The sequence below is a fragment of the Lucilia cuprina genome, chromosome 6 (assembly GCF_022045245.1).
Source record: "Lucilia cuprina isolate Lc7/37 chromosome 6, ASM2204524v1, whole genome shotgun sequence".
Lineage (NCBI taxonomy): Eukaryota > Metazoa > Arthropoda > Insecta > Diptera > Calliphoridae > Lucilia > Lucilia cuprina.
This window is the reverse complement of record NC_060954.1, coordinates 63,173,608-63,199,081: the sequence shown is the minus strand read 5'-3', so window position 1 is coordinate 63,199,081 and position 25,474 is coordinate 63,173,608. Positions and strand designations below refer to the sequence as shown.

At 26.8% G+C, this 25,474-nt stretch overlaps 1 protein-coding gene across 5 annotated transcripts in view; it reads right to left on the bottom strand.

Moving 5' to 3' along the window:
* The window catches only part of LOC111687328 (protein grainyhead), a 121,756-nt gene that overhangs the window by 35,425 nt on the left and 60,857 nt on the right, over positions 1-25,474 (bottom strand). Inside the window, exon 2 of one of the 5 annotated variants that reach the window (XM_046954641.1) lies at positions 9,573-10,106. The exons of the other annotated variants lie outside the window; for them this stretch is intronic. Coding sequence (XP_046810597.1) covers positions 9,573-10,106 — 534 coding nt within the window. The remainder of the gene's footprint in view (positions 1-9,572; positions 10,107-25,474) is intronic. 5 annotated transcript variants of the gene reach the window in all.

Here is a 25,474-nt window from a genome sequence, read left to right as displayed (position 1 = left end):
CCAATGCCAATAATGCTGATAATGAGGATAATGTTGCTAATAATGATGGCAAGTAGTGTTTGGTTGTTAGCAAACAACTACTTACCACTGCACAATTGCAGAAATCACAAAAACAAAAAAATCGCTTCATATAACAACTTAATTGAACTTGAAATACTGTAAAACAAATCAACAAAACCAAAACATTAAACTAACTTGTTTTTTTGTTTGTTTTATTTACCTTCACAAAAACAATGTTGTAGACAACGAATATTGTTGCATAGAGTTCGCCAAATGAAACAAAATGGAAAAATTAAGTGTGAATGTTGCTAGTTTCTGCTTATAAAACATAAATAAACAATTCTAAACACGCTCCTATAATTTTTGTTGTTGTTTGGTTGATTTTATTTTACACTCAATACTAAAAAAAAAATTTCATTTGTTTGAAATTTTTTTAACAAAATAAGGAAAAACTAACCATGCAACAAGTGGTATGTATGCAGCATTAGTTGTAAATAATAGTGGTCTTACATGTTATTTTTAGAGTTGGTTTCATAGCTCATGTTGTTGTCGTTGTTGTTGGGAAAAAAGGCTCTCCTTTGTGGCGCATAAAAATCAATCAAAATCAAAAAAAACTGCTGCAGCAACATAACAGGCAGAATAGTCTTGATAGTAACAGCACATGAAATCAGCCAACGAACCACAAAATCATGTTTTAGTTTTCGCAAAAAAATAAAACACACACACACATACAATAAAAACAAACAAAAAATGCAAGCAGGCACGCGTCAACAATTTAATGCCACAAATCTTGAATATTCAACTCGCAAAATAACAACAAAAACAACAATAGAGACGATCTGCTTACAAAACAAAAAGAAATGAAAACAAAAAAAAAATAATAATAAAACAAAAACATACTTGTTGCTTGTAATCCAGAGAATCTGGTCTAAAAAAATTTTATCTTTTTTTTCACTTGTTGAGAACAAGATTCATTCAGTAGAAGAACTGAGGGTGTGGAAATTTAACAAATCAGCAGTAATATTAATAACAACAACAACAACATCTACAACAAATAAACGAATTAAAAACGAGTTTGTAACGAATTTTTTATACACCCTTCTTTATTTTAATATGAAAATTTAATTTTTTTTTTGAAACTAATTTATAAATTCGGTTTTGAAACAAAAAAAAAAAAAAAACATTCATTCAATAACAAATTTTCAAAATTTATATTTTTTTCAAAACAGGATCAACTGTTCCAAAAGTAAACAAAAATATAGTTTACATGGAGGACTTCAAAAAGCTTATTTCATTTGATAAATGATCAAACGCTATGACTAACTTATAGTTGTATTACCATGATAAAGGGTATAAAAATGTATAATTATAAGATAGTATTGGTGATCATACAGGTGTTTATGGGAATTTTTTAATAATTGTTGTTTTTTCACACACTGTGTTTAAAACAGTGAAAACTAACAATAATGGACTGAAGTGTAGTAACTAACACTCGTATCTAGCTCAGCCAACAAAGACAATTCTGCGCTTTGCCATTGTATTCAAATTAATTAACTTTTATAGTTTATGAATAAATTAAAACTAATTGCAAACAAATGTTTATCCATTTATTTTATATATTGATTAATAATTAATTGGCTACAAATGGCATCGAATGTGGAAATGTATTCTTCAGCCAATTAGTTTAAGAATTTGAAAACTATTTGCGAATAAAATACATATTAATAGATTAGGTTAAGCCCTACTGTACTGGAAATGACTGAAGCTTTGGTTATACATTATAGGAAATTTCAAAAGTACAATTCAAAGAATGAAAAAAGTACCACAAAGTGTCACTTATAAAAATATTATTATGTTTCTATGTGTATGCCAAAGAGTCTTTTCCTACAGCAATCATGTTAAAATATACATATGTTTATAAGTTAAGGAATATAGTAAAAAGTTCTCTATTAATGAATCAGTGTATGTGAAATTATCTAGGGTTTTGGCTTCATATTACAGAACATACAAAAAGTGCCCTTTGAAGATGGAAAAAGTACCAAAGAGTGACCTCTGATAGATTTTCATTAATTTATGTTAAATTTTATGTTTCTAGGTTCAATGTTAAAGAAAATACAAAAAGTACCATTTTATAAAGGAAATAGTACCAAAAAATTCCATATTCAATCATATATTTGTGTTAGATCAGGTGCGAATCCAGCTCAAGTGTTTTCAATTATTTGAATTTTTCTCATTTTTATACATATGTATCTTGTATCAAAATTTTTCTGGATCCACGCCTTTGTAAGATCGATGAAACGGTGGGCAATAAATTCTTTCTTTATGGAAAGTAGTAATAAAAAGTATGCAATTTTTCATTTTAGGCACAGAAATAGGATTAACGAGAATTAAGTTTTCAAAATAATTAGTGTTTAAATCTATAAAATTAGTAAATGACATGAATCAAAACCTCCCAAGACTGCTTTTAACCAATAACTAATAGGATTTATCATATACATACAAAGTTTACACTTAACTTTTTTTCCAACAATATAATTTCAATTCCATTAAATAAATTTCTAAATAAAAAATAAATGTACTCTAAAATGGTCTCATAGAAATTCTTATGAACTAAAAAGCTAAAAAGTAAAAAAAAAATAACATTTAAAACAATTTTAACGCAACTACGTTGTTGCTGTTACAAATAAAAAAATGATTTGCGCACTTTTCCATAGAAAACTGTAACTGTATGAGTTTGTCTAACCGAACATTACGGGTATAAATGGATAGATGACATAGAGGAGCATGGAAAAGGTCATCACAACAAATGAAATAAAACACACTTTAAGCAACTCTATAACACTTTTATAAAAACGACGACATTTAAAAAAAATGTGACAAAAAAAACGAAAATTGCTATTGCGTATATAAACGTTTCTTATTTACACAGTTTTAAATAGAATTTTAGAATAAAAAGTAAAAAATAATAACAATAAAGAAGCTTAAATTAAAAATGTATAAAAAAAGAAAAAAAAAAACATAATTTCAAACTACTGTGGTCTTTATAATGTGGAGCAATTTGTACGAAAAAAATGCCAAGAATAAATAAAGAAACATTTCCACGAAAATAGTTTGTGTAAATGTGCTGTTTGCTGCTACTGTTGTTGTTGTCGTTGTTACTGTTGCTGTCAAGGAAGCTTGTCGAAAGAAGGTTTATGGATTTTATGGTTTAATGACATTAAACCATGCTTCAGAGAGGCGATACACGTAAAATACAAACAACATTAAACACTTGGACATACAAACATGTAGTTTTTGTAAAGTTATGAAAAAAACACACACATATACAATCACAAAACACTTACTCGCAAAGATAATTAAAATTATGTGTGTTTCAATTAATTCTTAATTTTTTTACCAAAAAAAAAAAAGACATTAAAAAGATTTCTTTAAGTCCAATAAACCGTTCAAATATAATACAACACAATAATGCCACACACTAAAGAGATACAAACATAGATACATACACACATAAATGTGTGTATGTATCTACACACATTTATGTGTGTATATACCACAAACTAAAGAGATACAAACATAGATACATACACACATAAATGTGTACATATTTATAACAAGTCATATTATTTAACATTATTTTTAAACCGTTTTATTTTAGTTTTTTTTACCAGAATTTATTTTTATTTCAAAATTGTACTAAATCAAAAAATCAACTTAAAAAAAACTGCTGCAACACAAAATTAAAAATAAAATTATTTTAACACAGAAGGTCATTTTATAGTTTGAGAAAAATAATAAATCTACCATAAAATAATATAAAATAAAATAAAGAAAAAACAGTACAATTTCGTGTACAATATTAAAGATTCAATTTTATTACATATTTTCTTTTTTTTTTTTTTTTTGTTTTTACTTTTGCCGTGTCGTTGTTATCTTATTTGGAAAATCACTTTTGCCATCGTCATCATCATCATCGTTTTAAGTTTAACGTACTTTTTTCAGTTTCTGTTTGAAGTTGCAAACAAATCAAGATAAAAATCTTTAAAATTTCATCTCTAAGATTTTACACATCTCATTTAAGTCAGAAGGAAATTAAATTCTTTTGCTTGTATTTCAAAAAAAAAAAAAAAATTTTGTTGATGTTTATCTTGTCTACAGTTGCATTATCAGCATCAGCAATGCTGAATGCAATATGTGTATAAGCGGCAGCAGTAAAACAGCAAAAAAGGGTTGCATATCACATGGCAAAGCATAACAAAAAAATATGCAAATCTCTAGTGATTCTTACTACTCTTTTTTCTGTATATTTTTTATTTATTCATTATAATTTTTTTAGTTGTTTTTGTTTTCCAATCGACTAATCATTATAAATGTTAAACTATTTACTCTATGCTACTCTGCTCTATGCTATGAACTGCTTTGCATTGATGAGATGTGACTGGTTGGGAATCAATTTCATTAAGCTGGGATTAAACAGAACGTCAGTTGTTCCTTTTTTTATTAGGTTTTGTTTTGTCTCCTTTCTTTTTTTCCGTTTCAATTAGAAAACAAAAAAACTTTTAAACAAATCCCCAGCCAAACTGTCTTAACAATAAAAATGCTTATTTGTTGCATATTTTTATTTTCCCCCCAAACCAGCAAAAGGAATATTAAAACCCTATCAATGGATGTATCCCAGTATGCATGTGGCAGGGAGTGTTGCAACACAATTAAAAGCAGCGAATTTCAAATCAACATTTTTTTAAGGCGTCAGTCTTATTGAATATTTCCTTTCAACATTTTATTGGTAACTGATTTCAACAGCAGCAGGTGGTTGCAACCTCAGTATGCGGTAGCCATCGTCATCATTATTGTTATTATCAACATCTTAGGCTTTGCCAGCATCATCATCTTCATCCATATAACACCAATACAAAGAATTTGCAACTTTTTTACGAACGAAAAAAATATGTCTTTCATAATTTTTAAGATTTTATGAAGTCACGACACTTTTTAAAAAGTGTCTGATACATAGTCCAGCCAAAAAAAAAAAATCATATAAATATGTGAGAAGGATTTGAAAAAATTTTTTCCTCCTTTAAAATTTTATTTTACATGTAGTAATATTTGAAAAAGTTAGCGTGTGTCTGTTAATGGGATTAAATGCCATTAACGCATCAAATTGATAAAACAAAAACAATCAACTAAATATTATTAAAAAAAAAACAAATTAGTCGTATAAATTAATGTTTTTGTAGCTGCAATATTGCCAATTATTTTCATAACATAATTTTGCAATTTTTGTCTTTTAATTAGAATTGTTTTTCAGTTTAAATACTAAATAAAATTAAAAGAAATTAAGATGCTAATGTTTATAGAAATATAGACGAATTAAGGATTTCAAATACTGAAAAAGTTAAAATTGAAAACTACAAAGTACAGCAGATTAAAAGAGATCATGGAGTTAAACTTTATATGTTTTAAACCAAAATTTTAAAAAGAGATGAAGTTAAATGATAATTTCGAAAGTTTTCTAAAAAATATAAAATTTTAAAATTAAAAAAAAAAATCAAATAATTTTTAAAGACAACAAAATTTCGATAATATACTTTAATATTTTGTTTTAAAGAAATAGAAAATTGTTTAAAAAGGGAAAATTTAATAATTTTTTAAAATTAATATAATTTTAAATGAATAAAAAGTTTAAAAATTTACTAAAATGAAAATTTTGAAAAGCTTTTTAATTTCGAAATTAAAAAAAAATCAAAAGAAACAGAAAATTAAAAAAAATAATTTTTAAAATTTTATAAGGAACTTAAAAATAGATAATATTTTAGAAAAAAACTTTACAAAAATTTCTTTTAAAGAATTTATTGAAGAAAAAGCAGTTTTCGAAAGAGAAAAATTCGAACGTTTTTGAGAAGAAAAAAAATATGCAAAGAAATATTGTTCTAATTTGAAATATTAAAAAATTAAAGAATTAAAAAATTCTAAAATTTTGTATAGAAAAAAATGGCTTAATATTTCATTTTTTTAAATTTTCAAAAATGTTGTTTAAAATGAAAAATTTTAAAAATTTATTTCAATTAATTTCCTTACATTTTGTTACTTTCTTTAAAGCAAATTTACAAAAACAAGGTTTTTATTGAACTTTTGCCTTGATTTAAATTAATTTTTATTTCGTTTAACTGAAAATATATTTTAAATCAAATTTTTCGTTTTTATAATTTCTTTCTAAAGACTCATACAATTTGGCTTGAATAAAATGTGTTTTTATGTCATTATTTTAAATGTTGACTCAGGTATGTATTAAGAGTTAATTAAAAGCACAATTTATGACATTAAATATAAAAGAGACTAAATTAAAAAAAATTTTAAAAAGAGGATTTAAGATGACATTAAAAAAGCACAAAATTATTGGAAATTTAAAAACAAATGCACACAAACTCCAATACAAATTTAATAAGAAAAAGTTATATTTTTATAGCAAATCCAGTAAAGCAAGGAGACAAGTGTTAAGAAAAAGAAACAAGGTTAATAATGACGTAACTATTTATTAAATAATTTTCTTAATAAAACTTTAATTAAAATAAAAAGTTCCTACATAATGAGCTGTTTATAAAGTTAGTAAAATATTACGAAATATTCACAGTTCAAATCATAATTTTTTGCTATTAGGGAGTGTTTTCTATAAATATTAAAATGTATTTGACAAAACTGTTTATGATACTATTTAGATTGTAAACGACCTTTTAATTTGCATAACTTCCGCAACACGTGCCCTTTTATAGATTTATTTACTTTTTTTGCAGATTTAAATATTTTCACATTTTTTTTTATTTTGTTTTTGCAAATAATTTTAATTGATCTACATCTTAAATGATTAATAAAAATGATTTCAATATTGTTTTAATTTTGTTGTATACAATTTAATTACATGTTTATAAAAAATAAATTAACATGTTTATGCATATTCAAAGTATTTTATAAATGTTTAAATATTTATACACATACACACGTACATACATATTATTTAGAACATTAATAGTAGAGTGTTTTAAATACAATAAAAAATTTAATGAAATAAAACTAAGAAAAAGATTATGATTTACAACTAAATGTCACACTATAAAACAGCAAGTTAAAATAAAATGTAGGTGTCGACTGACTACATTACTCTACACATGCTACAATTATTACAACAACAACAGCAAAGATAAATACATACCAATACAAATAGCTTTAATATACCAATAAATATTCCTAATAACTAATTAGCCCGAGGCGTTAAATGGTCAGATTTAACAGAGGTTCTTAAACTTTTTTAAGTAGAGGCCGACCGGCACAGAATTAATAACGCAAACAGCCCAATGAAGCAACAGATCTTTGTCCAAAGTTAAGAGATTAATGTAGCAATAAGGTATCTCGGTGTCCACAGATGTGGCAATATTGATTTTTTTTTTTTTTTAAATATTCATCATCTTAAAAATTTATGAAATTTCGTTTCCGTTGTCGTTTCAGGAAACATGCCTTAATGAAAACATTAATCTATTATGTTCAGTACATACACTACCATAGCATAAATCGGTGAATGGAAATCGTTTGAACATTATTACAATTTCAAGTCATTACCATGTTTTTGCTGTGAGCAAACATAATTTTCTTCATATAACTTCAAGATATAAACACTCTATTTTTTAACTATTTAAGAAATACTGAAATTAGAATACAATCGCAAAGTTTGAACGCCATTGTGATTGCATAGACAAGCAAAGCAAATCAACGGCAAATGGATAATAAAAATAATACAAAATTGAAATAAAAACATTATAGAAAATTGATCAAGAACTATTTGAAAGATACAACAACATGATCAATTGATAATACAGCAGAAAAAAAAACTACAACAATTACATACATACACACATTTAAAACATACACATTCATTTAAAGTTTCATTAGTTTTTTGTTTTTCTATGCTTGTTTTGTTGTAATTTTCAATAAGCTGAAATAAAAAAATTAAATAAAATAAAACTTTGTAAGGGTGTGGCTTTCAAATGGCCGGTGTACATTACACTGCATAACAATAATATACAAACACACGGTGGGACAAAGAAACCAACAAACACACGCTGCACTATATGATGCTTGAGTATGTGTCTATGATGCCTTGTATTCCAGTCGTCTAGGTTAGCGACACTTGGCAAGTGTTAATGGTAATAAGATTCAAATAACTGATATCTCCAGTAAATGCTCTTATTTCTCGTTGCTAATGTTTTATTATTATTTTATTTTATTTTTTTTTTCTATTTGTTGTATTATAAACATTGTAATCAATTTTGTTGTTATTGTTGGACATAGTCGCAAGTATGTTTGTATGTATGTTAACAAGCAAAAGCCTAATGGCCATGTATCTTTTTGTATGTCTACGAAAAAAAAAAATAGATTTGTCGTTTCATTTAGATTTTTTAGTGTAATTTTTAAAATTTGAAATGAAACCAATGTCAACACTTTTATCACATACAACAACAAAACCTTTAAACTTTAAATAGTTTAAACAAATGACCAGCGGGAGTGTCTTGTGGTCCGAGTCTTTTAACAATAATTAAAAAAAAACATTTTATTGTTTCTGCTGTTGTGTTTAAATAATCTCATTTTTGATTAATTTGTTGACTTGAAAATTTCAAAATTTAGTTTTTATTACTAGACGATTTATTTGGCAAAAAATGTCGTGTTTCTTTTATTTTAATAATTTTGCAGTGTTTAATGAATGGATTTTGTTGAATGAAGTGTATTTTTTACAATAAAAAATATATAAAATACTACTGTTAATTTTATTAAACTTATAAAACAATTATATCTTTGTTGTGATTAATTCATTAAAAAATAAATTTTTTATGATTATGTTCAGGATTATAGAAAATACACATGGTCTGTCTGGCATTTAATTATAAATTGTAAAATTAAATCAGAAAACGGCTGTTATGTCAAATCGTAAATAGCCAACATCAAAACGTCTCGTAAATTTTGAGTTTGTTTCAGAATCTGGCTCATAGATTCTTTCAGAACATATTTCCACTATTCCTGTAGAAAAGTAAGATTTGGACTTGGAAGTTAAAAACAAACGAATTTTTGATAATAATTATGAACTAATCTTCCTGAAATTAACACATTATTGTTGAGTCCATAAAAATAACTTATAAAAACTTATCAACATAATTATCAAGGTTTAAACTATATTCCGAGAGGATACTTGTATGGAGGCTTGATAAAATCGTGGACCCTAGGCTATATCGTGTTTTCATTATACAAGTATACATATGTATGAATGTATATACGAGGATGAGCTATCGAACTTTACTTATCACTTACCGAATACAATTTAGGAAGTTATTGTTTAACTTTAAGTTATATTGACAGTTTTAATATAAAAATTGTCTTAACTGAGTTAAATGAAAAGTGGAAGAGGTGAAAATGAGGCTAATTAAAAATATTTACATATATTTAAAAAAACATCAACTTACTTACTACCCGATGATTTCAACAGGGATCTGCTGTAATCATAAAAATAACTTTCATTGTTATAAACTTACCTCCAGTGAAGTTCAGCTTCTGTTGTGGAGCCATCCTTTTCGGGCATTTTATAATATTCGTAAACAAATGACGTTGTACCATTAGAGGTTTGAACCTGATGTAATTGCGGTGTCCCTAGAGAACTTAAATTAACAGTTGTTGCAGCAGCCTCAATCAATTGATGCTGTTGTTGCTGGTGATGTTGTGTCTGTTGCATACAATTGCCATTTGGATCATCAGTCTGTTGTTGTTGTTGCTGCTGTTGACTGTGAGGATGTGTGGCTCCATCATTGGGTGACAAACTGAGTAAATTTTGGGGCGTAGCCGCCGAAACGACTGTGGTCAACTGGGGATGCTCAAAATAGCGCGAAGCCACCGATGAAGCCGGCAATTGGTAGGTATTACCATTATGCTGATGTATTATAACTTCATGAGGACTACTTTGGTGATGTGTAGACATGGCTATGGGTTGAGCTTGTGACGAGGGGGTTGACGGCGTTGGTGACGTAGAACCCGAATTTAAGGAATCACCATTTGTTAATACAGTACGGCGTCTAAGGTTTTTGTTATTTTTAAATTTAAAAAGTAAATTAAATATATATTTCTTTTATTTACAAATCCTTAAGGAAATGTAACTTAAGTGTGTATTTTCCAATTAAATATTTTAATTTTTTTATGAAAACATTGTATTTTTTCACATTTTTACACTTTATAAGTGTTTTAAGTTAAAAACTCTTTTAAACGTATTTCACACGGTCCCTTTTAAGGGTGAAAAAATAGGAAAAAAATTGATAGTTTTTATTGCTTTATAGCAGCCAAAAATAAAAATAATAAAATGAATAAATAATAATAATAATAAAAAAGTAACGAGAAAAGCAAAAGGGTTAAAGGCAAAAATATGCAAATTATTTTTTAAAAATATGAAAAATAAAAACAACACTACGACTAAAGTAGTCTTAAGATAGTTTCGTAAAGGAATTTACTACTTAAGGGTGTTTTTTGTTTTCGATTTCATTCAGTGAAATCTGATACCGGGATAAGCTTGATGATATAAAAACAGTAGCTGCTGTTGTCTTAGACACATACATACAAACGTATTTGGTTGTAGTTATTGGTTTTTTCTTTCTTCCTTTGTTTCATTGTCCTCAAATGTCTTGTATGTGGAGTACACATGTTATTTTTTATTTTTTTGGTTGTTAATATTTTGGCTCTTGTTTAATCATTCGTAAAAAATTTGTTTATTACATTGTAAAAGGAAGCCGATGACGACAACAGGAAAAGAAAGGCGAATCTATTCAACAGTACGAACAAAAAAAATGTAATAAAACAATATTTCCTTTTAGCAGCAAATAAAACAAAAAAATTCAAACCATCAAATGTCAACACATATTTATTAGAGTTGAAATGAAGGTTATTGTATTTATTAACAATATTTCTATTATCAACTCATTGCAACAAATGGCAAATCTTATATCATTTCTAAATATTGTTTATTTTGATGAAAAAAATAACAAAAAATAAAAAGGATCCTTTGATACTTTTAAATGAAGCTGCAAAATGTTTACAAATATTTACGCAGTATGCTTTTGAGCTTAAAACAATTAAATCGTTTTAACGATTGCAAATACTTAGTTAAACAAATAATGATTTAGAATTAAGGATACTAAAGTTTCTTTGTTTAAATGTTTTTTAAAATATTTTCTATTAAATTTAATTGTTTATATAATCGTTATTTTTAAAACATCTCTACTAAATAAAAATCTTTGTTAATTGTTATTAATCTTTTTAGAATTTGGAGATTTTTTATTGTTTCTTTATTTTGGTTTTTTTTTCTACTAACAAAAGTCATAAATTGTGCAAATTATTATTATTTCTTTGTTGTTTTTTTAATTTGTTAATTTTTTTATATTATTTTTCATTATGCACATAATCATATGAAACATTAAGTTTTATACAGCTATTAGAAATCGCCACAAAAAAAAACAAAAAAAAACATTAAAATAAAAAAGAAAGAAAGAAAAAAACAAATAATATTCGATAAATTATAAATTATACACAAGTTTAACATTTGGCATTTTAAATTTGATTTACTTAATAAACGCAAATTAACTGCAACAAAAAAAAATTATAAAAATATTTAAAGCAGTGATGCAAAATGCAAATATGTTTAAGAAGAAAACAAAAAAAAGAAACAATTTAAAATGACAATAAAAAAATAAAATAAATTAAAATAAGTAACGGACGAAGACGGTTTAAAAGGAGACAAGAGTTTTTTTTTAAATTTATGCCTTAGCAACGATTTTGAAAAGAAATTTTTTGGCAAAAATTAAAAATTTTGTAATAAACTGTAAATAAAAAGATATTTTGGAAAAAAAAAATTATATAAAAATTATTTTTTTTTTTCAATACCAGCCCTCTAACTGGTAGAGTGTAGAATGTAGTTTATATTTACCAGTTAAAATAATTTTGTTTAGGGATTTTTTTATTTGTTTCAGTTCGATTTAAATATTATTAATTTGGTATTTTTGTTAATAAAATGTTATGGATGATTATTTGAAAAACGGGTTTCATATTAATGTTTTATTATTAAGAAACATTGTATAATTTGATTTATAACATTATTTTGCATTAGTTGAATTAATTAAGAATTAATTAAATGCATTATTAAAAGCAATTGAAATTTATAACAAATAAACCAATAAAAAAACAGAGGAATCTTAAGTAAAAGGCAAGACTGGCAGTTTTAGTTCAAGACTTTGTGATTATGTTCTTAATAATGTTTCTCTGGGCTTTTAAGTTCATTAATAACTTTCAAGACAATAATATCTGAAGCAAACATTGTTTATTACACTGTCAAATAGTTGATATTAATCTGAAGATTGATTGTAAACAACAATAAAAACTCAATGCTATTAATTTCAATAAAATGTGTTAAGTCTTTTACTTTGTATGTTTGAATATATCACCCATATTGATTAGAAATAAACTAAATTATAGCGAATAGTTCCTATAAATTTGCCCACACATTGACACATACTATTTTAAGCTGATTTAGACACATGCTAAAATAGAACTACATATGTACATACATATATACATATGTATAAAAAAGATAAAAAATTCCAAATCGTTTTTAATTTAGAGCCGTTTTATTGACGCTTATTCAAATTAGTTAATGTTTTAAACTAAATTGATGATTATATATTCAAATTAATTATTCTAGCAGTTACTTGTTATAGTTGTTGTTGCTTATTTATTTGTTTACCACAAAATTCTTAATAATTCCGTAACGATAAAGAAAAACAACTGAATATGTTAAATCTTAAATAAATGAAATGAATCATACTCTAATAAATAAAATTATTAAGAAATTAAAATACAAACACACATGCACACGCGCATAGTTACAGATAAAAAAACAAAAACAGTTATAGTTGTTAACGAATTACAATGGTCAACAAAAACAGCAGCAGCAGCAAAATAAATATTTAATTTAACAAGAACAACTACAGCAGCAAATAACAATACTACTTTCAACACACCAGACTTCTAGGTGCATTAAGGTGGTCCCCATAACAATTTTGGCACATTAGAAACCCATTCAAAAAGGCTTAAGCGGTAATGATTACATTATTAAGTGAAGTGTCGTTCCCACAATTTGGACAATTGGATATTCGCTCCGGAACGACCCGAGTCATACCCAGCCTAAGATTGTCAACCCAGCGACAGCTGTATCAACCGAAAGTTTTTCCCCAGGAAAGAACTATCTGCCACAGTCGAGCTGTTACAACAACAACATTATTAAGTAATTCATTACATAGTCAATAATAATTATTTGTATTAGCAATAACCAATTACAGTTATCTTAATTTTTATACAATTACTTTTAATAATTAGGAAAAAAATCATAAAAATTTGAGAACAGATTAGATTACAAGTAATTGTATTTCACAAAATTTCAATTACAATTACTTCAAATTGTAATTGAAAGTATAATTCACATTTCATTGTAGTGTTGCCATTGTATTGGAGTCCTCTTAATGTAAGTTCGTTAAAATTTTTACATGTGTTATTCTAGAGACTTGTTTGTATGAGTACGAGAACAAAACGAAACAGAATGAAGTAGAAATAAAAAATAGTAAAATGTCATTACAAGTGACAAAAGGTAATAAAAAATAATTAAAAAATTATCATACCTTAAACAGAAGAATGTATAAGAGAGCATGTTTAAATGTATAAATACAAAATAAAAACTACAGGGAATGATCAATATAATGAGGACCATATACAAGATTTGAAAAAAAAATTAAAGATCTTGGCAAAATTTCAATTAAGCTTTAAGAATTTCTAAGAAATTCTTAAATATCTTTATTAATTTTACTTTTAAACTTTTTTTAACAACTCAAGAAACCCCCTATTGCGTTTCGAACACACTGACCAGACAATGTAGTTTAAACAAATAAAATTATATTGATAAGATTTATTTTTTTTATAATTAAAGAATAAAATATTAAGAATATTTGAATGTGTGAGTATGTGTTATATGTGTATTTAATTTGTATCTGTGTTGTGAACATTTAAAAAAATATATATTGAAGGACAAACGAACATTGACTGCAGTTAAATACAACGGCAACAAAAACACACTCACACCATCAACAAACCGCCAGATACACAAACATACACATGAAATTAAATCAAAAAATTTAAAATATCTTTTAATTTGTATTTGTTATTAAATATCACAAAGACAACTAACTACAACAATGAAGCAGGTGTATATATGGTAAAGAACGAATATAGTTTTAGCTAAATCGAATGAGATTTATTTTATTTGAAATCGTTTTAAAATATTTTTTATTAAATTACAATTTTGAATTTGAGTGTTTCTACGTTTGCTAGTATTAGTCCACAGACTAGTTAAAAAAACTTATCCATAGGCTGTTAAGTGGACTAATTCATGGAATACTCATGGACATGTCTATATACTACTCTGCGAACTGGTCAAGAGACTGCTCAATGGTCTTCCCCATGAATTAATCACAGACTTCTTCATGTACTAGTAACAGTAGATTAGAGTAGTACATAGACTACTTAATAAAATCTTGACAAATCATGGATTTGTCATAGACTACTCCATGGTCCAAGGAGCATTAAAAAGCCAAACAATTGAATATTACTATCCATTAAATATTTCAAAAGAATAGTCCGCAAAATACTAAATGGTCCACTATAGTCACCAATGTCTCACCAACAACATCTGGAACAAGCATGACACAGTGTAGGGTATGAATAAGTCTGTAAACATGTATGTATGTTTTAGTTAATTTTCAATTTATATGTAGATTCAGTTAGTCAGTCAGTTAGTCGGTTGGTCAGTCTGTTATTCTACTACATACTCGTAAGTATTTGTTAAATTGTTATTTTTTTTTTCTTATTAAAAGTATTTATTATAATTACTAAGTATTTTAATGTTGTTGTTGTTGCTTATACTATTGTTGTTATTGTTAGTTTATTTATATGTTGGCTATTGCAATTACCAATGCTGATTAAACTTTAACAAACGATGACTTTTGATATTGTATCCACAACCATCGTTATTATCATCATAATCATCGCCATCATACAAAATGTATTATGAGAAATAAACAATAATGCTTAATAATAATAAAAAAAATACCACAACTTGGCAGAAAAAAAAACTATAACAATGAAATTAATAAAAATTTAAAAATTTAATGCATAAAACGGTTGTTTATTATATTTTACTTTATTCAATCTTTTTATGACATTATGATTTAAGTTTTCAAGGTTAAAAGGTGACACATACACTAAAAGTTTACAATGTTTAACAGGAGGAAAAAAAATACATACACATGTAAGTATGTATGTATATATGTATGAACACACAAATTTCTTATAAATAGATGTATGTATGTGTTATATGTAAAATACGCACTTCCGTCTGATTTATCATTAATATTCGTTGCTGTTGTTGCTTTTTTCCATACAAAAAGCGAAAGGTTTCGATTATTTTATTTTTTTACTGTTTTCTTTAATACATTTTCAATGTAACCTTGTGTTAAAGCTGTATTTAAACAAAATTTATGATTGATCATGTAAATCTTACAGCGAGCAACCAAAAAGCCACAGACGGACAGACAGGCAAAAAGAAATAAACCTATTATAACGATACAAATACATAGATACAAATGTATATTTTAATTATTATTATTATTATTTACTATTTACAACTTTTGAAGGAAAAGCTCAGAAAAATCTTAAAAAGTTTTTAATCCACTCATTCATGTTCAAATTAATATGTTGTATGTATGTAAATGATCGATGATGCGTAAATAAGTGGATTTTTAATTACCACATCAAGTGATTAAAATAAGAAACAAAAAATTACAGTCATATCAGAAAAATATAAATTCAAATAACCCGTAATATACAAATGTACATAAAGTTAAATTATCAAATAAAATTAAAAGCTGTTAGCTGCATTTTTAAAAGATTAAATTATGTAATTGTTAAAGAATGTTGGTTGCCATGTTGTTTAGTGCATTTGACACAAATCGGAAGTTTAGTTTATTTCCATTTAAGACGGTTAAATACCAATTGTGGTTAGTTAGTGTTATTAATATGCAAGTGTTTGTATAGATTTCTATGTTATTCTAGTTTATATTAATTCTTTGTTTGTTTAGTTTTAATTTAAAATTTATTTAAATTTCATCAAGTTTAGTTCTTAAGTCTTTTGTTTAAAATACATTTTTGATTTATATTTGCTTGTTTCTTTTAAACAAATAATTATTAATTGCTGTCCAAAAATACAAATGATTTCTTTTAATTTGTGTGTGTGTGTATGTATGTATGTGAGTGAGTGTATGGTTTTTTCCTTCAAAATTCAAACTATAATTAATCAATGGTACTAGTAATACAAAGTGTCTGTTTATTTGTTTGGCGTGTGCTGTTCTTTTTCACAGATTTAAAACTTGTTTATTTAAATTTTTTGAAATAAAATTTTTAATTTTGTTTTACAAATATTTTATAATTTTTCATTTAAAACATCAAATTGTAATTTTTATTTTTTTGTTTTGTAGACAATAATTTGTGTAATTTTTTTCCAATATTAATAATAAATTGTAAAAAATTATTTACACCATTTATTTATGCAATTCAAATTGTTATCAAGTGTATTTGTTGTTTTGTTTTTTTATATTAAGACACCATGATTGGTTGTTCTGTTGTATTTGTTATTAATTTTATTGTTAACGTTACAAATACAAAAATACTTTTTTTTAAGTATTGATTTGTTTTATTTATTATTATTTTTTTTGTATTTTATTTACGTGTGGGCATATTTGCATTTTAATTGCATTGTAATTGTATTTTTTTTTCAACAGAGCGAACTGTATATACATACATATATACTACACATTCTAAAGATTTGTTATGGAACGTAAGTATGTTTGCTTTTTTGTACTGAGAGTATATATTAAAATTGAATTTTTGTTACTTTAGTTTGTACGTGTGTCTATGAGTCTGCAGTAAATAGTAAATATCAATTATAACAAAATAGACAACAACAACAATAAGCACTACAAGCTTGTAAATATTTTTATAATGATTTGTGTGTAATTTATGTTTATTAATCTTTTGATTATCTATTTATACAAACATTTTATTATTATTTTTTATTTCGTTGTTTCAAATTTAAAATCTTATGCGTTTTGTGTTTTCGTTGTTGTCATGTTTTAATTTCATTATAAAGTTTTAAGATTTTTATGATTTTTCAAGGCCATTTGTCTATGAGTTTTAATTAAATTAAGTATATTTTGTTTGCATTATACTGTTTTTTTGTTTAATATTATTTTGTTACTGTTTATCATCTTCTTATATTTATGTTGAAATAACAATTAACTATAATTATATTGTAGATAAAGCTTCTGCCAACAGTAGCTTAAATACCAAAGATGTGTTTAATGGGCAAAAACTTGCAAAATGATTGATAAATGTTTGTGTTTCTTTTTTTTTTTTTTGGTGTGTTATTTAACAATTATGGAAGTGTTTGTTAACCGTTTAAGGACCAAAAACAATCATTTATTTGAACAATTAAACAAAAAGTTAAAAAAATTATAATCATAATCAAATAGACTCAAACTTTGAAATCTACTAGTTAAAGGCAAGTATCAGCAAACCGATACAAAACAAAAGACTTAAGACAAAAGCGTAAAAAAAGTTAAGATTTTTTGGAAGCAAATTTTGCACATAATTTTTTTTTAACACTAAGTTTATCAAAATTTTGAAAAAAAAATATATTTTTTACAAAAGAAATGTTTGCCAAAAATTTTAATTTTTATAATTTATGAAAACCAATAGCAAAATGCAAGATAATTTGTATAAGAAATTACAGCAAAATTATAAACAAATAAAATTTATTTGATTTTAATCAAAAAATGTAGAAAAGTAAATAAACCCAAATTTACTACAAAGAAAAAAACATCAAAAGAAAAATAAAAACAAAACAAAAAGCAATAATACAAATAAATATCAAATTTACAACTACTAAATCTGCATTTAAACTTGTCGCTATAATGAAGGTACAACGGACAGACAGACATACGGACATAAAGTTAAAAACACAAAAACAAAACCGTCATACAATCAACAGTGGCATATATTCAGTTATTTATTTATTTAGTTGTTTATTTGTTAAATAAACAATTGTTGTGTTTTGTGTATTCATTTTAGACTTTAACATTACCGCTAGTAATTGTTTAGCTATTTATTTAGCGCCATTAGCACACTTTGTCAAATTGATAAGCATGTCAAACTCTAAAATGAAGATGATGCACACTTTAACTTCATAATAAAGCGGTGATTTTTTTGTTTTCTTGAATGATCACTGAAAAAAAATGTTTATAACATTTAAAATGTTAACAGCTTTTTCTTATTTTTTTATCAGCTTCTTAGAAATTTTTAACACTTTCATTTGTATAATAATTTACATTTAAGTCAACAGCATGCGGTCTTAATGTGAAATTTATAAAAATGTTTACTAATTAAATTCCAAACACATATTGCAATTCCCAAGATATACATACACACATATGTATGTATATATGACGTCACTATAAATCCCTGTAAAATATATTGTTGTAGTAGATTTAAATAATTAGAGGGTTTATAACATTAAGAAATTGTGTGACTATATAAGTATTTTATAATATTTGAAAACAATATCATTATTAGCAAATTTTACAAAGGAAACAACCCTTTTTCAATTAATCTTAATATTGGCAACAAGTTGCAAAAATCGACCCTTTTGTACGTTTAACACTATAATTTTCGCTGCAGTTGAGCGTTTCCTTTAAGAAAAGAAATATTTAGTGCAAACAAAAAAAAACAAATAGAAAGAGAAAAAATTATGTCCCACAGAGTGCAATGTTTGCTTTGTTGTTTCCTGTTAATAAATTTTCACACAACAAACACAAACACTCATACTTACAACAGCAATTTACAATAAATTTTTGCAACAATAACAAACACAGACACATGCTGAAGTCTTTTAACGAATAAGTGAAATAAGGTTTCCTTTTTTTGTTAAGCTGCCTACTTCCACAAAGGAAGGAAATGATTTACTTTGTTGGTTCATTTGTTTCATGATTGAATTTGTATGTAGGTCGGTTGGTCGGTCGGTGGTCTTTTGTGTTTGAAATAAGCAAAATAAAGTTAAATGCCGGAGTCAACATGCCATGAATACCACAAATAACTGCCTACTGTAACGGCCCTAAAAGCGTGCGACTTTTTGACTTTATAACTCTAGTTTATTAAATGTCAAATACTCTTGTATTCATTCATACATAATATTGTCTGGTGTTTATGCAGGCTGTAGGAATATAAAATTTAAATTGAAAAACAACAAAAAGATAAGTTTAAACACCTACACACACACTGATTGGTAGACAGTTGTTTCCAACAAAATTCGTATTTAATCAAATTAATGGGGGAGAGTAGATCGACAATAACAACAAACATTGAAGACCAAAAAACAATTAAATTTAACACCACTTAAACAAGCACTTCTCCTTCTATATAAAAGCTTAAATAATTGTGAATTGTTCGTTGACTGGCTGTCTGTCTGTCTGCCTGGTCGGTTGGTTCACTGGGTTTTCATTACATATTGTTTGTTTTTCTTATTGCAAAAAAAAAGCATGCGCTTGAGCACGCGCTCAATTATACATTTACAATAACAAAAGGTAACAACAACGTGCATAATTCGCATTATGCGCTCCATTACCCACCCACGTTGCCGTAGGCAAAAGTTTTAAGTATGTAATAGTCATTGTAGCACAACCAACAAATAAATATACAGACGTTTATATACACACAGACAACTTGGGAGCCTTTTTTGTGAGGCGGCATCAAGTTGTAAGATCTCTCAGGTGTGTAAACTGTATTTAGCGCACAAATTAACAACATTGTTGTTGCTTTTTTTAATCAATTACAAAATTATACATTATAATTGTGTGAAACTAAAAACCCTGCAAACATTTACCATTCTGGAAGTTATCGATATCTATTATCTATGTCAAAAAATTCCGTCGTCTTCCGTCGGGAAGATAATAAATATTGCAAAACAATTTCAGAATTATTTTTTCTGTAATCAGTTCAAAATTTTTGAGGCCCATTTTAAAAACATTGCAAAAATAAAAATTGTTTTAAGATATTCTACCAAGATCAAAATATAGAACCATTGGTAGGAAATTTATTATTGTTATTGTGCCAAGACGGAGTCCCTTCGACTCTACTACCACGATAACCAATTGGTTTGGTGTTCAGTACATTAACACGGTTGAAAGTTATTCCTATAAGAGATCAGAGTGAGTCTAGTCTATAGTTTAGTATATAGTTTAGTCTACAGTCTAGTTTATTATTCTAGTCTATAGTCTATAGTCTAGTCTATAGTCTAGTCTATAATCTAGTCTATAGTCTAGTCTATAGTCTAGTCTATAATCTAGTCTATAGTCTAGTCTATAGTCTAGTCTATAGTCTAGTCTATAGTCTAGTCTATAGTCTAGTCTATAGTCTAGTCTATAGTCTAGTCTATAGTCTAGTCTATAGTCTAGTCTATAGTCTAGTCTATAGTCTAGTCTATAGTCTAGTCTACAGTCTAGTCTATAGTCTAGTCTATAGTCTAGTCTATAGTCTAGTCTATAGTCTAGTCTATAGTCTAGTCTATAGTCCAGTCTATAGTCTAATCTATAGTCTAGTCTATAGTCTAGTCTATAGTCCAGTCTAGTCTATAGTCTAGTCTAGTCTATAGTCTATAGTCTATAGTCTATAGTCTATAGTCTAGTCTAGTCTATAGTCTATCCTATAGTCTAGTCTATAGTCTAGTCTATAGTCTAGTCTATAGTCTAGTCTAGTCTAGTCTATAGTCTAGTCTATAGTCTAGTCTATAGTCTAGTCTATAGTCTAGTCTATAGTCTAGTCTATAGTCTAGTCTATAGTCTAGTCTATAGTCTAGTCTATAGTCTAGTCTATAGTCTAGTCTATAGTCTAGTCTATAGTCTAGTCTATAGTCTAGTCTATAGTCTAGTCTATAGTCTAGTCTATAGTCTAGTCTATAGTCTAGTCTATAGTCTAGTCTATAGTCTAGTCTATAGTCTAGTCTATAGTCTAGTCTATAGTCTAGTCTATAGTCTAGTCTATAGTCTAGTCTATAGTCTAGTCTATAGTCTAGTCTATAGTCTAGTCTATAGTCTAGTCTATAGTCTAGTCTATAGTCTAGTCTATAGTCTAGTCTATAGTCTAGTCTATAGTCTAGTCTATAGTCTAGTCTATAGTCTAGTCTATAGTCTAGTCTATAGTCTAGTCTATAGTCTAGTCTATAGTCTAGTCTATAGTCTAGTCTATAGTCTAGTCTATATTCTAGTCTACAGTCTATTCTATAGTCTAGTCTATAGTCTAGTCTATAGTCTAGTCTATAGTCTAGTCTATAGTCTAGTCTATAGTCTAGTCTACAGTCTAGTTTATAGTCTAGTCTATAGTCGAGTCTATAGTCTATTCTATAGTCTAGTCCATAGTCTATTCTATAGTCTAGTCCATAGACTATTTTGTCTACATTCTAGTCTATAGTATAGTGTGTAGCATATACTAGATTTTAATCTATAGTCTAGTATATAGCAATGTCTATGTATATGCAAAAGATTCCTAAAAGACAGTTGATCGGGACACTCTAATACATACAAATTAACAGAAAAAATTTACTTTTAGTTAAAACATCTAAAACCTTTAAAAAACAAAATTAAATCTAATCAAAAAATGTTTACGAAAATCAAATAAATTTTTCTTAAAAAAAAACAAAATAATTATGCAAATCTATAAAAAAAACTGCAAATTAATGTTAATATAGACTTGATGGAATTTTGATTTCAATTTAACAACAATCTCGTTAAATTTGCCAAGAAAAGAAGAGAAAAAAAATAAAATGCGAATAAAGTCAAATACACAAGAATTGTTAAATTTGAATTATTCACTCAAATCACTGGCAATTGGCAATTTTGTTAAATACAACTACAGCTAGAGCAAATTGCAGTTGCGGTTAATAAAAATTCAATCATAAAGTAAAACTCTAGTGATATTCAACTCAATTCGATTGCTTTAAATGACTGCTTGCTGCGGAATGAGGCAGCGTTAGAAATAAATGAAATTTTTAAATTTCAATTTGGTCCGCAAATGTAAATAAAGTTTTGAATTTTCTTAACAATCACAGAACACCAAGAAGAATAAATAGGATCATTTTTATGATCGTAGAAAACTTTTATCATTTTAGCATTTAAAAACAGCTGTGTTTACTTAAGCAATTCAAGAGGAAGAAAAGGAAATAATTTTTCTACAACGACCGTTAGAAGAAATGAATAGATGCTCTTTAAAGATAAATGCTAACGGCCGCAAGACGTTGATAACTAAAGATCTTTAGACCAACACCTAAGGCGTTTCTGCAGCTATTTTTACTTTTTTAAAAAAACAACAGCAATTTCATGAAAGGATTGTCATTCCTTCGGACAACGTCCACGTAAATATAAGGGATACAAAAGCACCCTTTTGTTAGATAACTAAGTATGAAGAACCGAGCACCGAGCTAAAATTAATTTGCATAATTTCAATTTAACAATGAAAAAATAAAAACAGAAAAAGATGCGGTCGAGCATGTACTCGTACAATAACAAAACAAAAAACTATTTACCTTTATGAACATTTACAAAAAAAAAAAGAACGAACAATATGTACGTGAATAAAGAATGAAAGGACTTTGTGTGTCATTGTTGGACACAGTTATGTCCGATTTATTTTCAACGTCCTTTATAAATGCCATACAACAACATCTACAAAGCAAAAAGGACGATAAGGCGATGATGCTGTAAAAAATAAAATAAATTAAAGAAAAAAGCTTATGCAAATGAGTTTTTTTCACCGCTTTTCTTATAATTCAAAGAACGGATCATCATATGCAACCCTTTTTCCTTAAGGAATGTCTATGAAAAGATGTAAGTGGACTTGAAGACAAATATGTCAGGTATGTATAGTTTAGAAGAAACAACCCTTATTTCGTTTAATATCATAAGAATAGATGATATTAAGATCCTTTTATAATTTTATAAATACTCTCTTATTTCATACAATGTTATCATCTTAAAATGTCCATTTGGGTTAAAATTAATGCATCATCAACGACTACAAGAACCAAAGGAAACCAAAAAACGTCCATTAATTCAGACACACATTCACTGTTTCTTCATTCATTCATTCATATATTCCTTTGGTTCATTCATATTCACATATAATCAAGCGTCCTTACATCCTACGGATAAGAAATCACTTAAAAGAAGAAACAAAACTACAAAGCAGCATATAAAATGCAACTAAACAGATAGTCAGGCAGACAGACAGATGGACAAAAATGCAGAACAGACAAATATCAACATCATCATCATCACCAACATATTCACTATACAAGTATAGTTTAAGGGAGCCCTTAAGGTATGCAATCATAATAAAGTTTCTGCCTTTTTCTCTTTCCTCCTTTAACAATTCCAAACGATAACGAGTTGTAGTTGGCCCGACTCAGGCTGTCCACTTGTATAAACTCATAAACGCAAAAAGTGTTTTATTAAATTTGACCGAGTTTACATTTATTCAAAATGAAATACAAAATAAAAATGGTAAAATATTGTAAGAAGTAAAACAACAAAAACGACGATGATGAGGATGACGATGAATATAGAAAGACATGCACATGTTGACGACTACAATAACAATTCGAAAAGGATTATCATGTGCGTGTCCTGCTAAATAAAACACTTTACACACAAAGTCTTCTTGCTTTCAACAAAAAAAGTGTGAGAAAATAATTTCGTAATTTATTTTTTTTTACATTCGTATAACAGGTACGATCCTTCTTGTGTTTTCTTTACAGTCATCATCATGCACTTTCAAGGATTTTTTCTTCCTATCGTTGTGAGTGTTAAACAAGTGTCTTAAGTCAGTCTTGAGCAGACCTTTTCTTCACAATTGAAATACTTGTGATCAGGTGCATCTTCTTTTTTTCTGTTTACACTCATAATTACAGACGTCAAAGATTTTTTAAAGAAATATTCATTTTGAAATTTATACAATTACAAATCATTTAGAAATAAATTAACGTAAACATTAAATGTGGGTTTGTTGCTTAAAATATTGTATAATTAAAAAAGTAATTTCCACTTTAAAATGTAAACCATTAATTCGGACTTATGAGTTTAGAATTGAATTCTAGTTCTTATTGGAGTGGAACTAGTATGTAAACTATAGGCCAATAAAGAAATGTTTCCTATATGAAAGTTATGGCCAAGAATAAAGCGAAATTCAATTTTTTATGTTTGTATTCTGTTGTCTATTGTGATGAAATTTCAACGTTTAATGAAATTGAACCGATCTTCAGAAAATCGGGCAATAAATCGGATATTGTATCTCAATATCAACAAAATTTCACAATCGATAAGAAAAATAACACAGGAATATTTATGTGTTTATGCAACTGGAAGTCTTGTTTTCGTAATAAACTATCGGTTGCAATTCCAATACTATGATATGGTGATCACTGATCTTAAGGAAATCATGCAGTAAACTTATGGTATTGAGTCACAATATCAATAAAACTTCGAAAATATAAAACCAGTAATAAACAAATATTTATGTCTTGGTTTCGTAACAATCGATCGGTTGCAGTTACTATAACATGGCGATCACTGATCATGGACGGATTCAGACATTTTACTGAAAAAATCAAAGAAATTGAACAAAAAGCAGATCAGAAAACCAACATGAAAATCCCACTAATTTGTACCTTTTTCTTTCAACCAAAAAATTAAAAAAAATAAGATTTCTTCATTTCCTTTTACCTCGCAATTAAACAAAATAATGTATCTTTTATACGTTACTTTTCTTATTTTTTATATTTGATTATTATTTCCTATCCATCTTATAATTAATGACCAAAGCTAGGGTTTAATCCTTTACATCTGGACAACATTAGTTTTTAGTTTTTTAAAAAGGTACAACAAAAAATCATCTAAAAGACCAGCGAGCAGTAAGTACCTATAAAAACATACGTGTACAATTGAATTTATTGTTTAGATTCCCACAAAAGGTGGTGATACTGAGATTTCAGGGCGTTTATTTGGCGGTGTTTTGTGTTTGCATTACGAAACGTATAAAAAAGGGGTTGAAAAATGGGGTTAAAAATAAAGGATTGTGTAATTACCTTTAAAAAACGTAAACGAACATTATATGAAAATCCTTCACAACATAAAAAAGGATGACAGAACTGATCATTGGATATGCAAATTTGTTCAGTTGGTAAAAGTGATTGGTC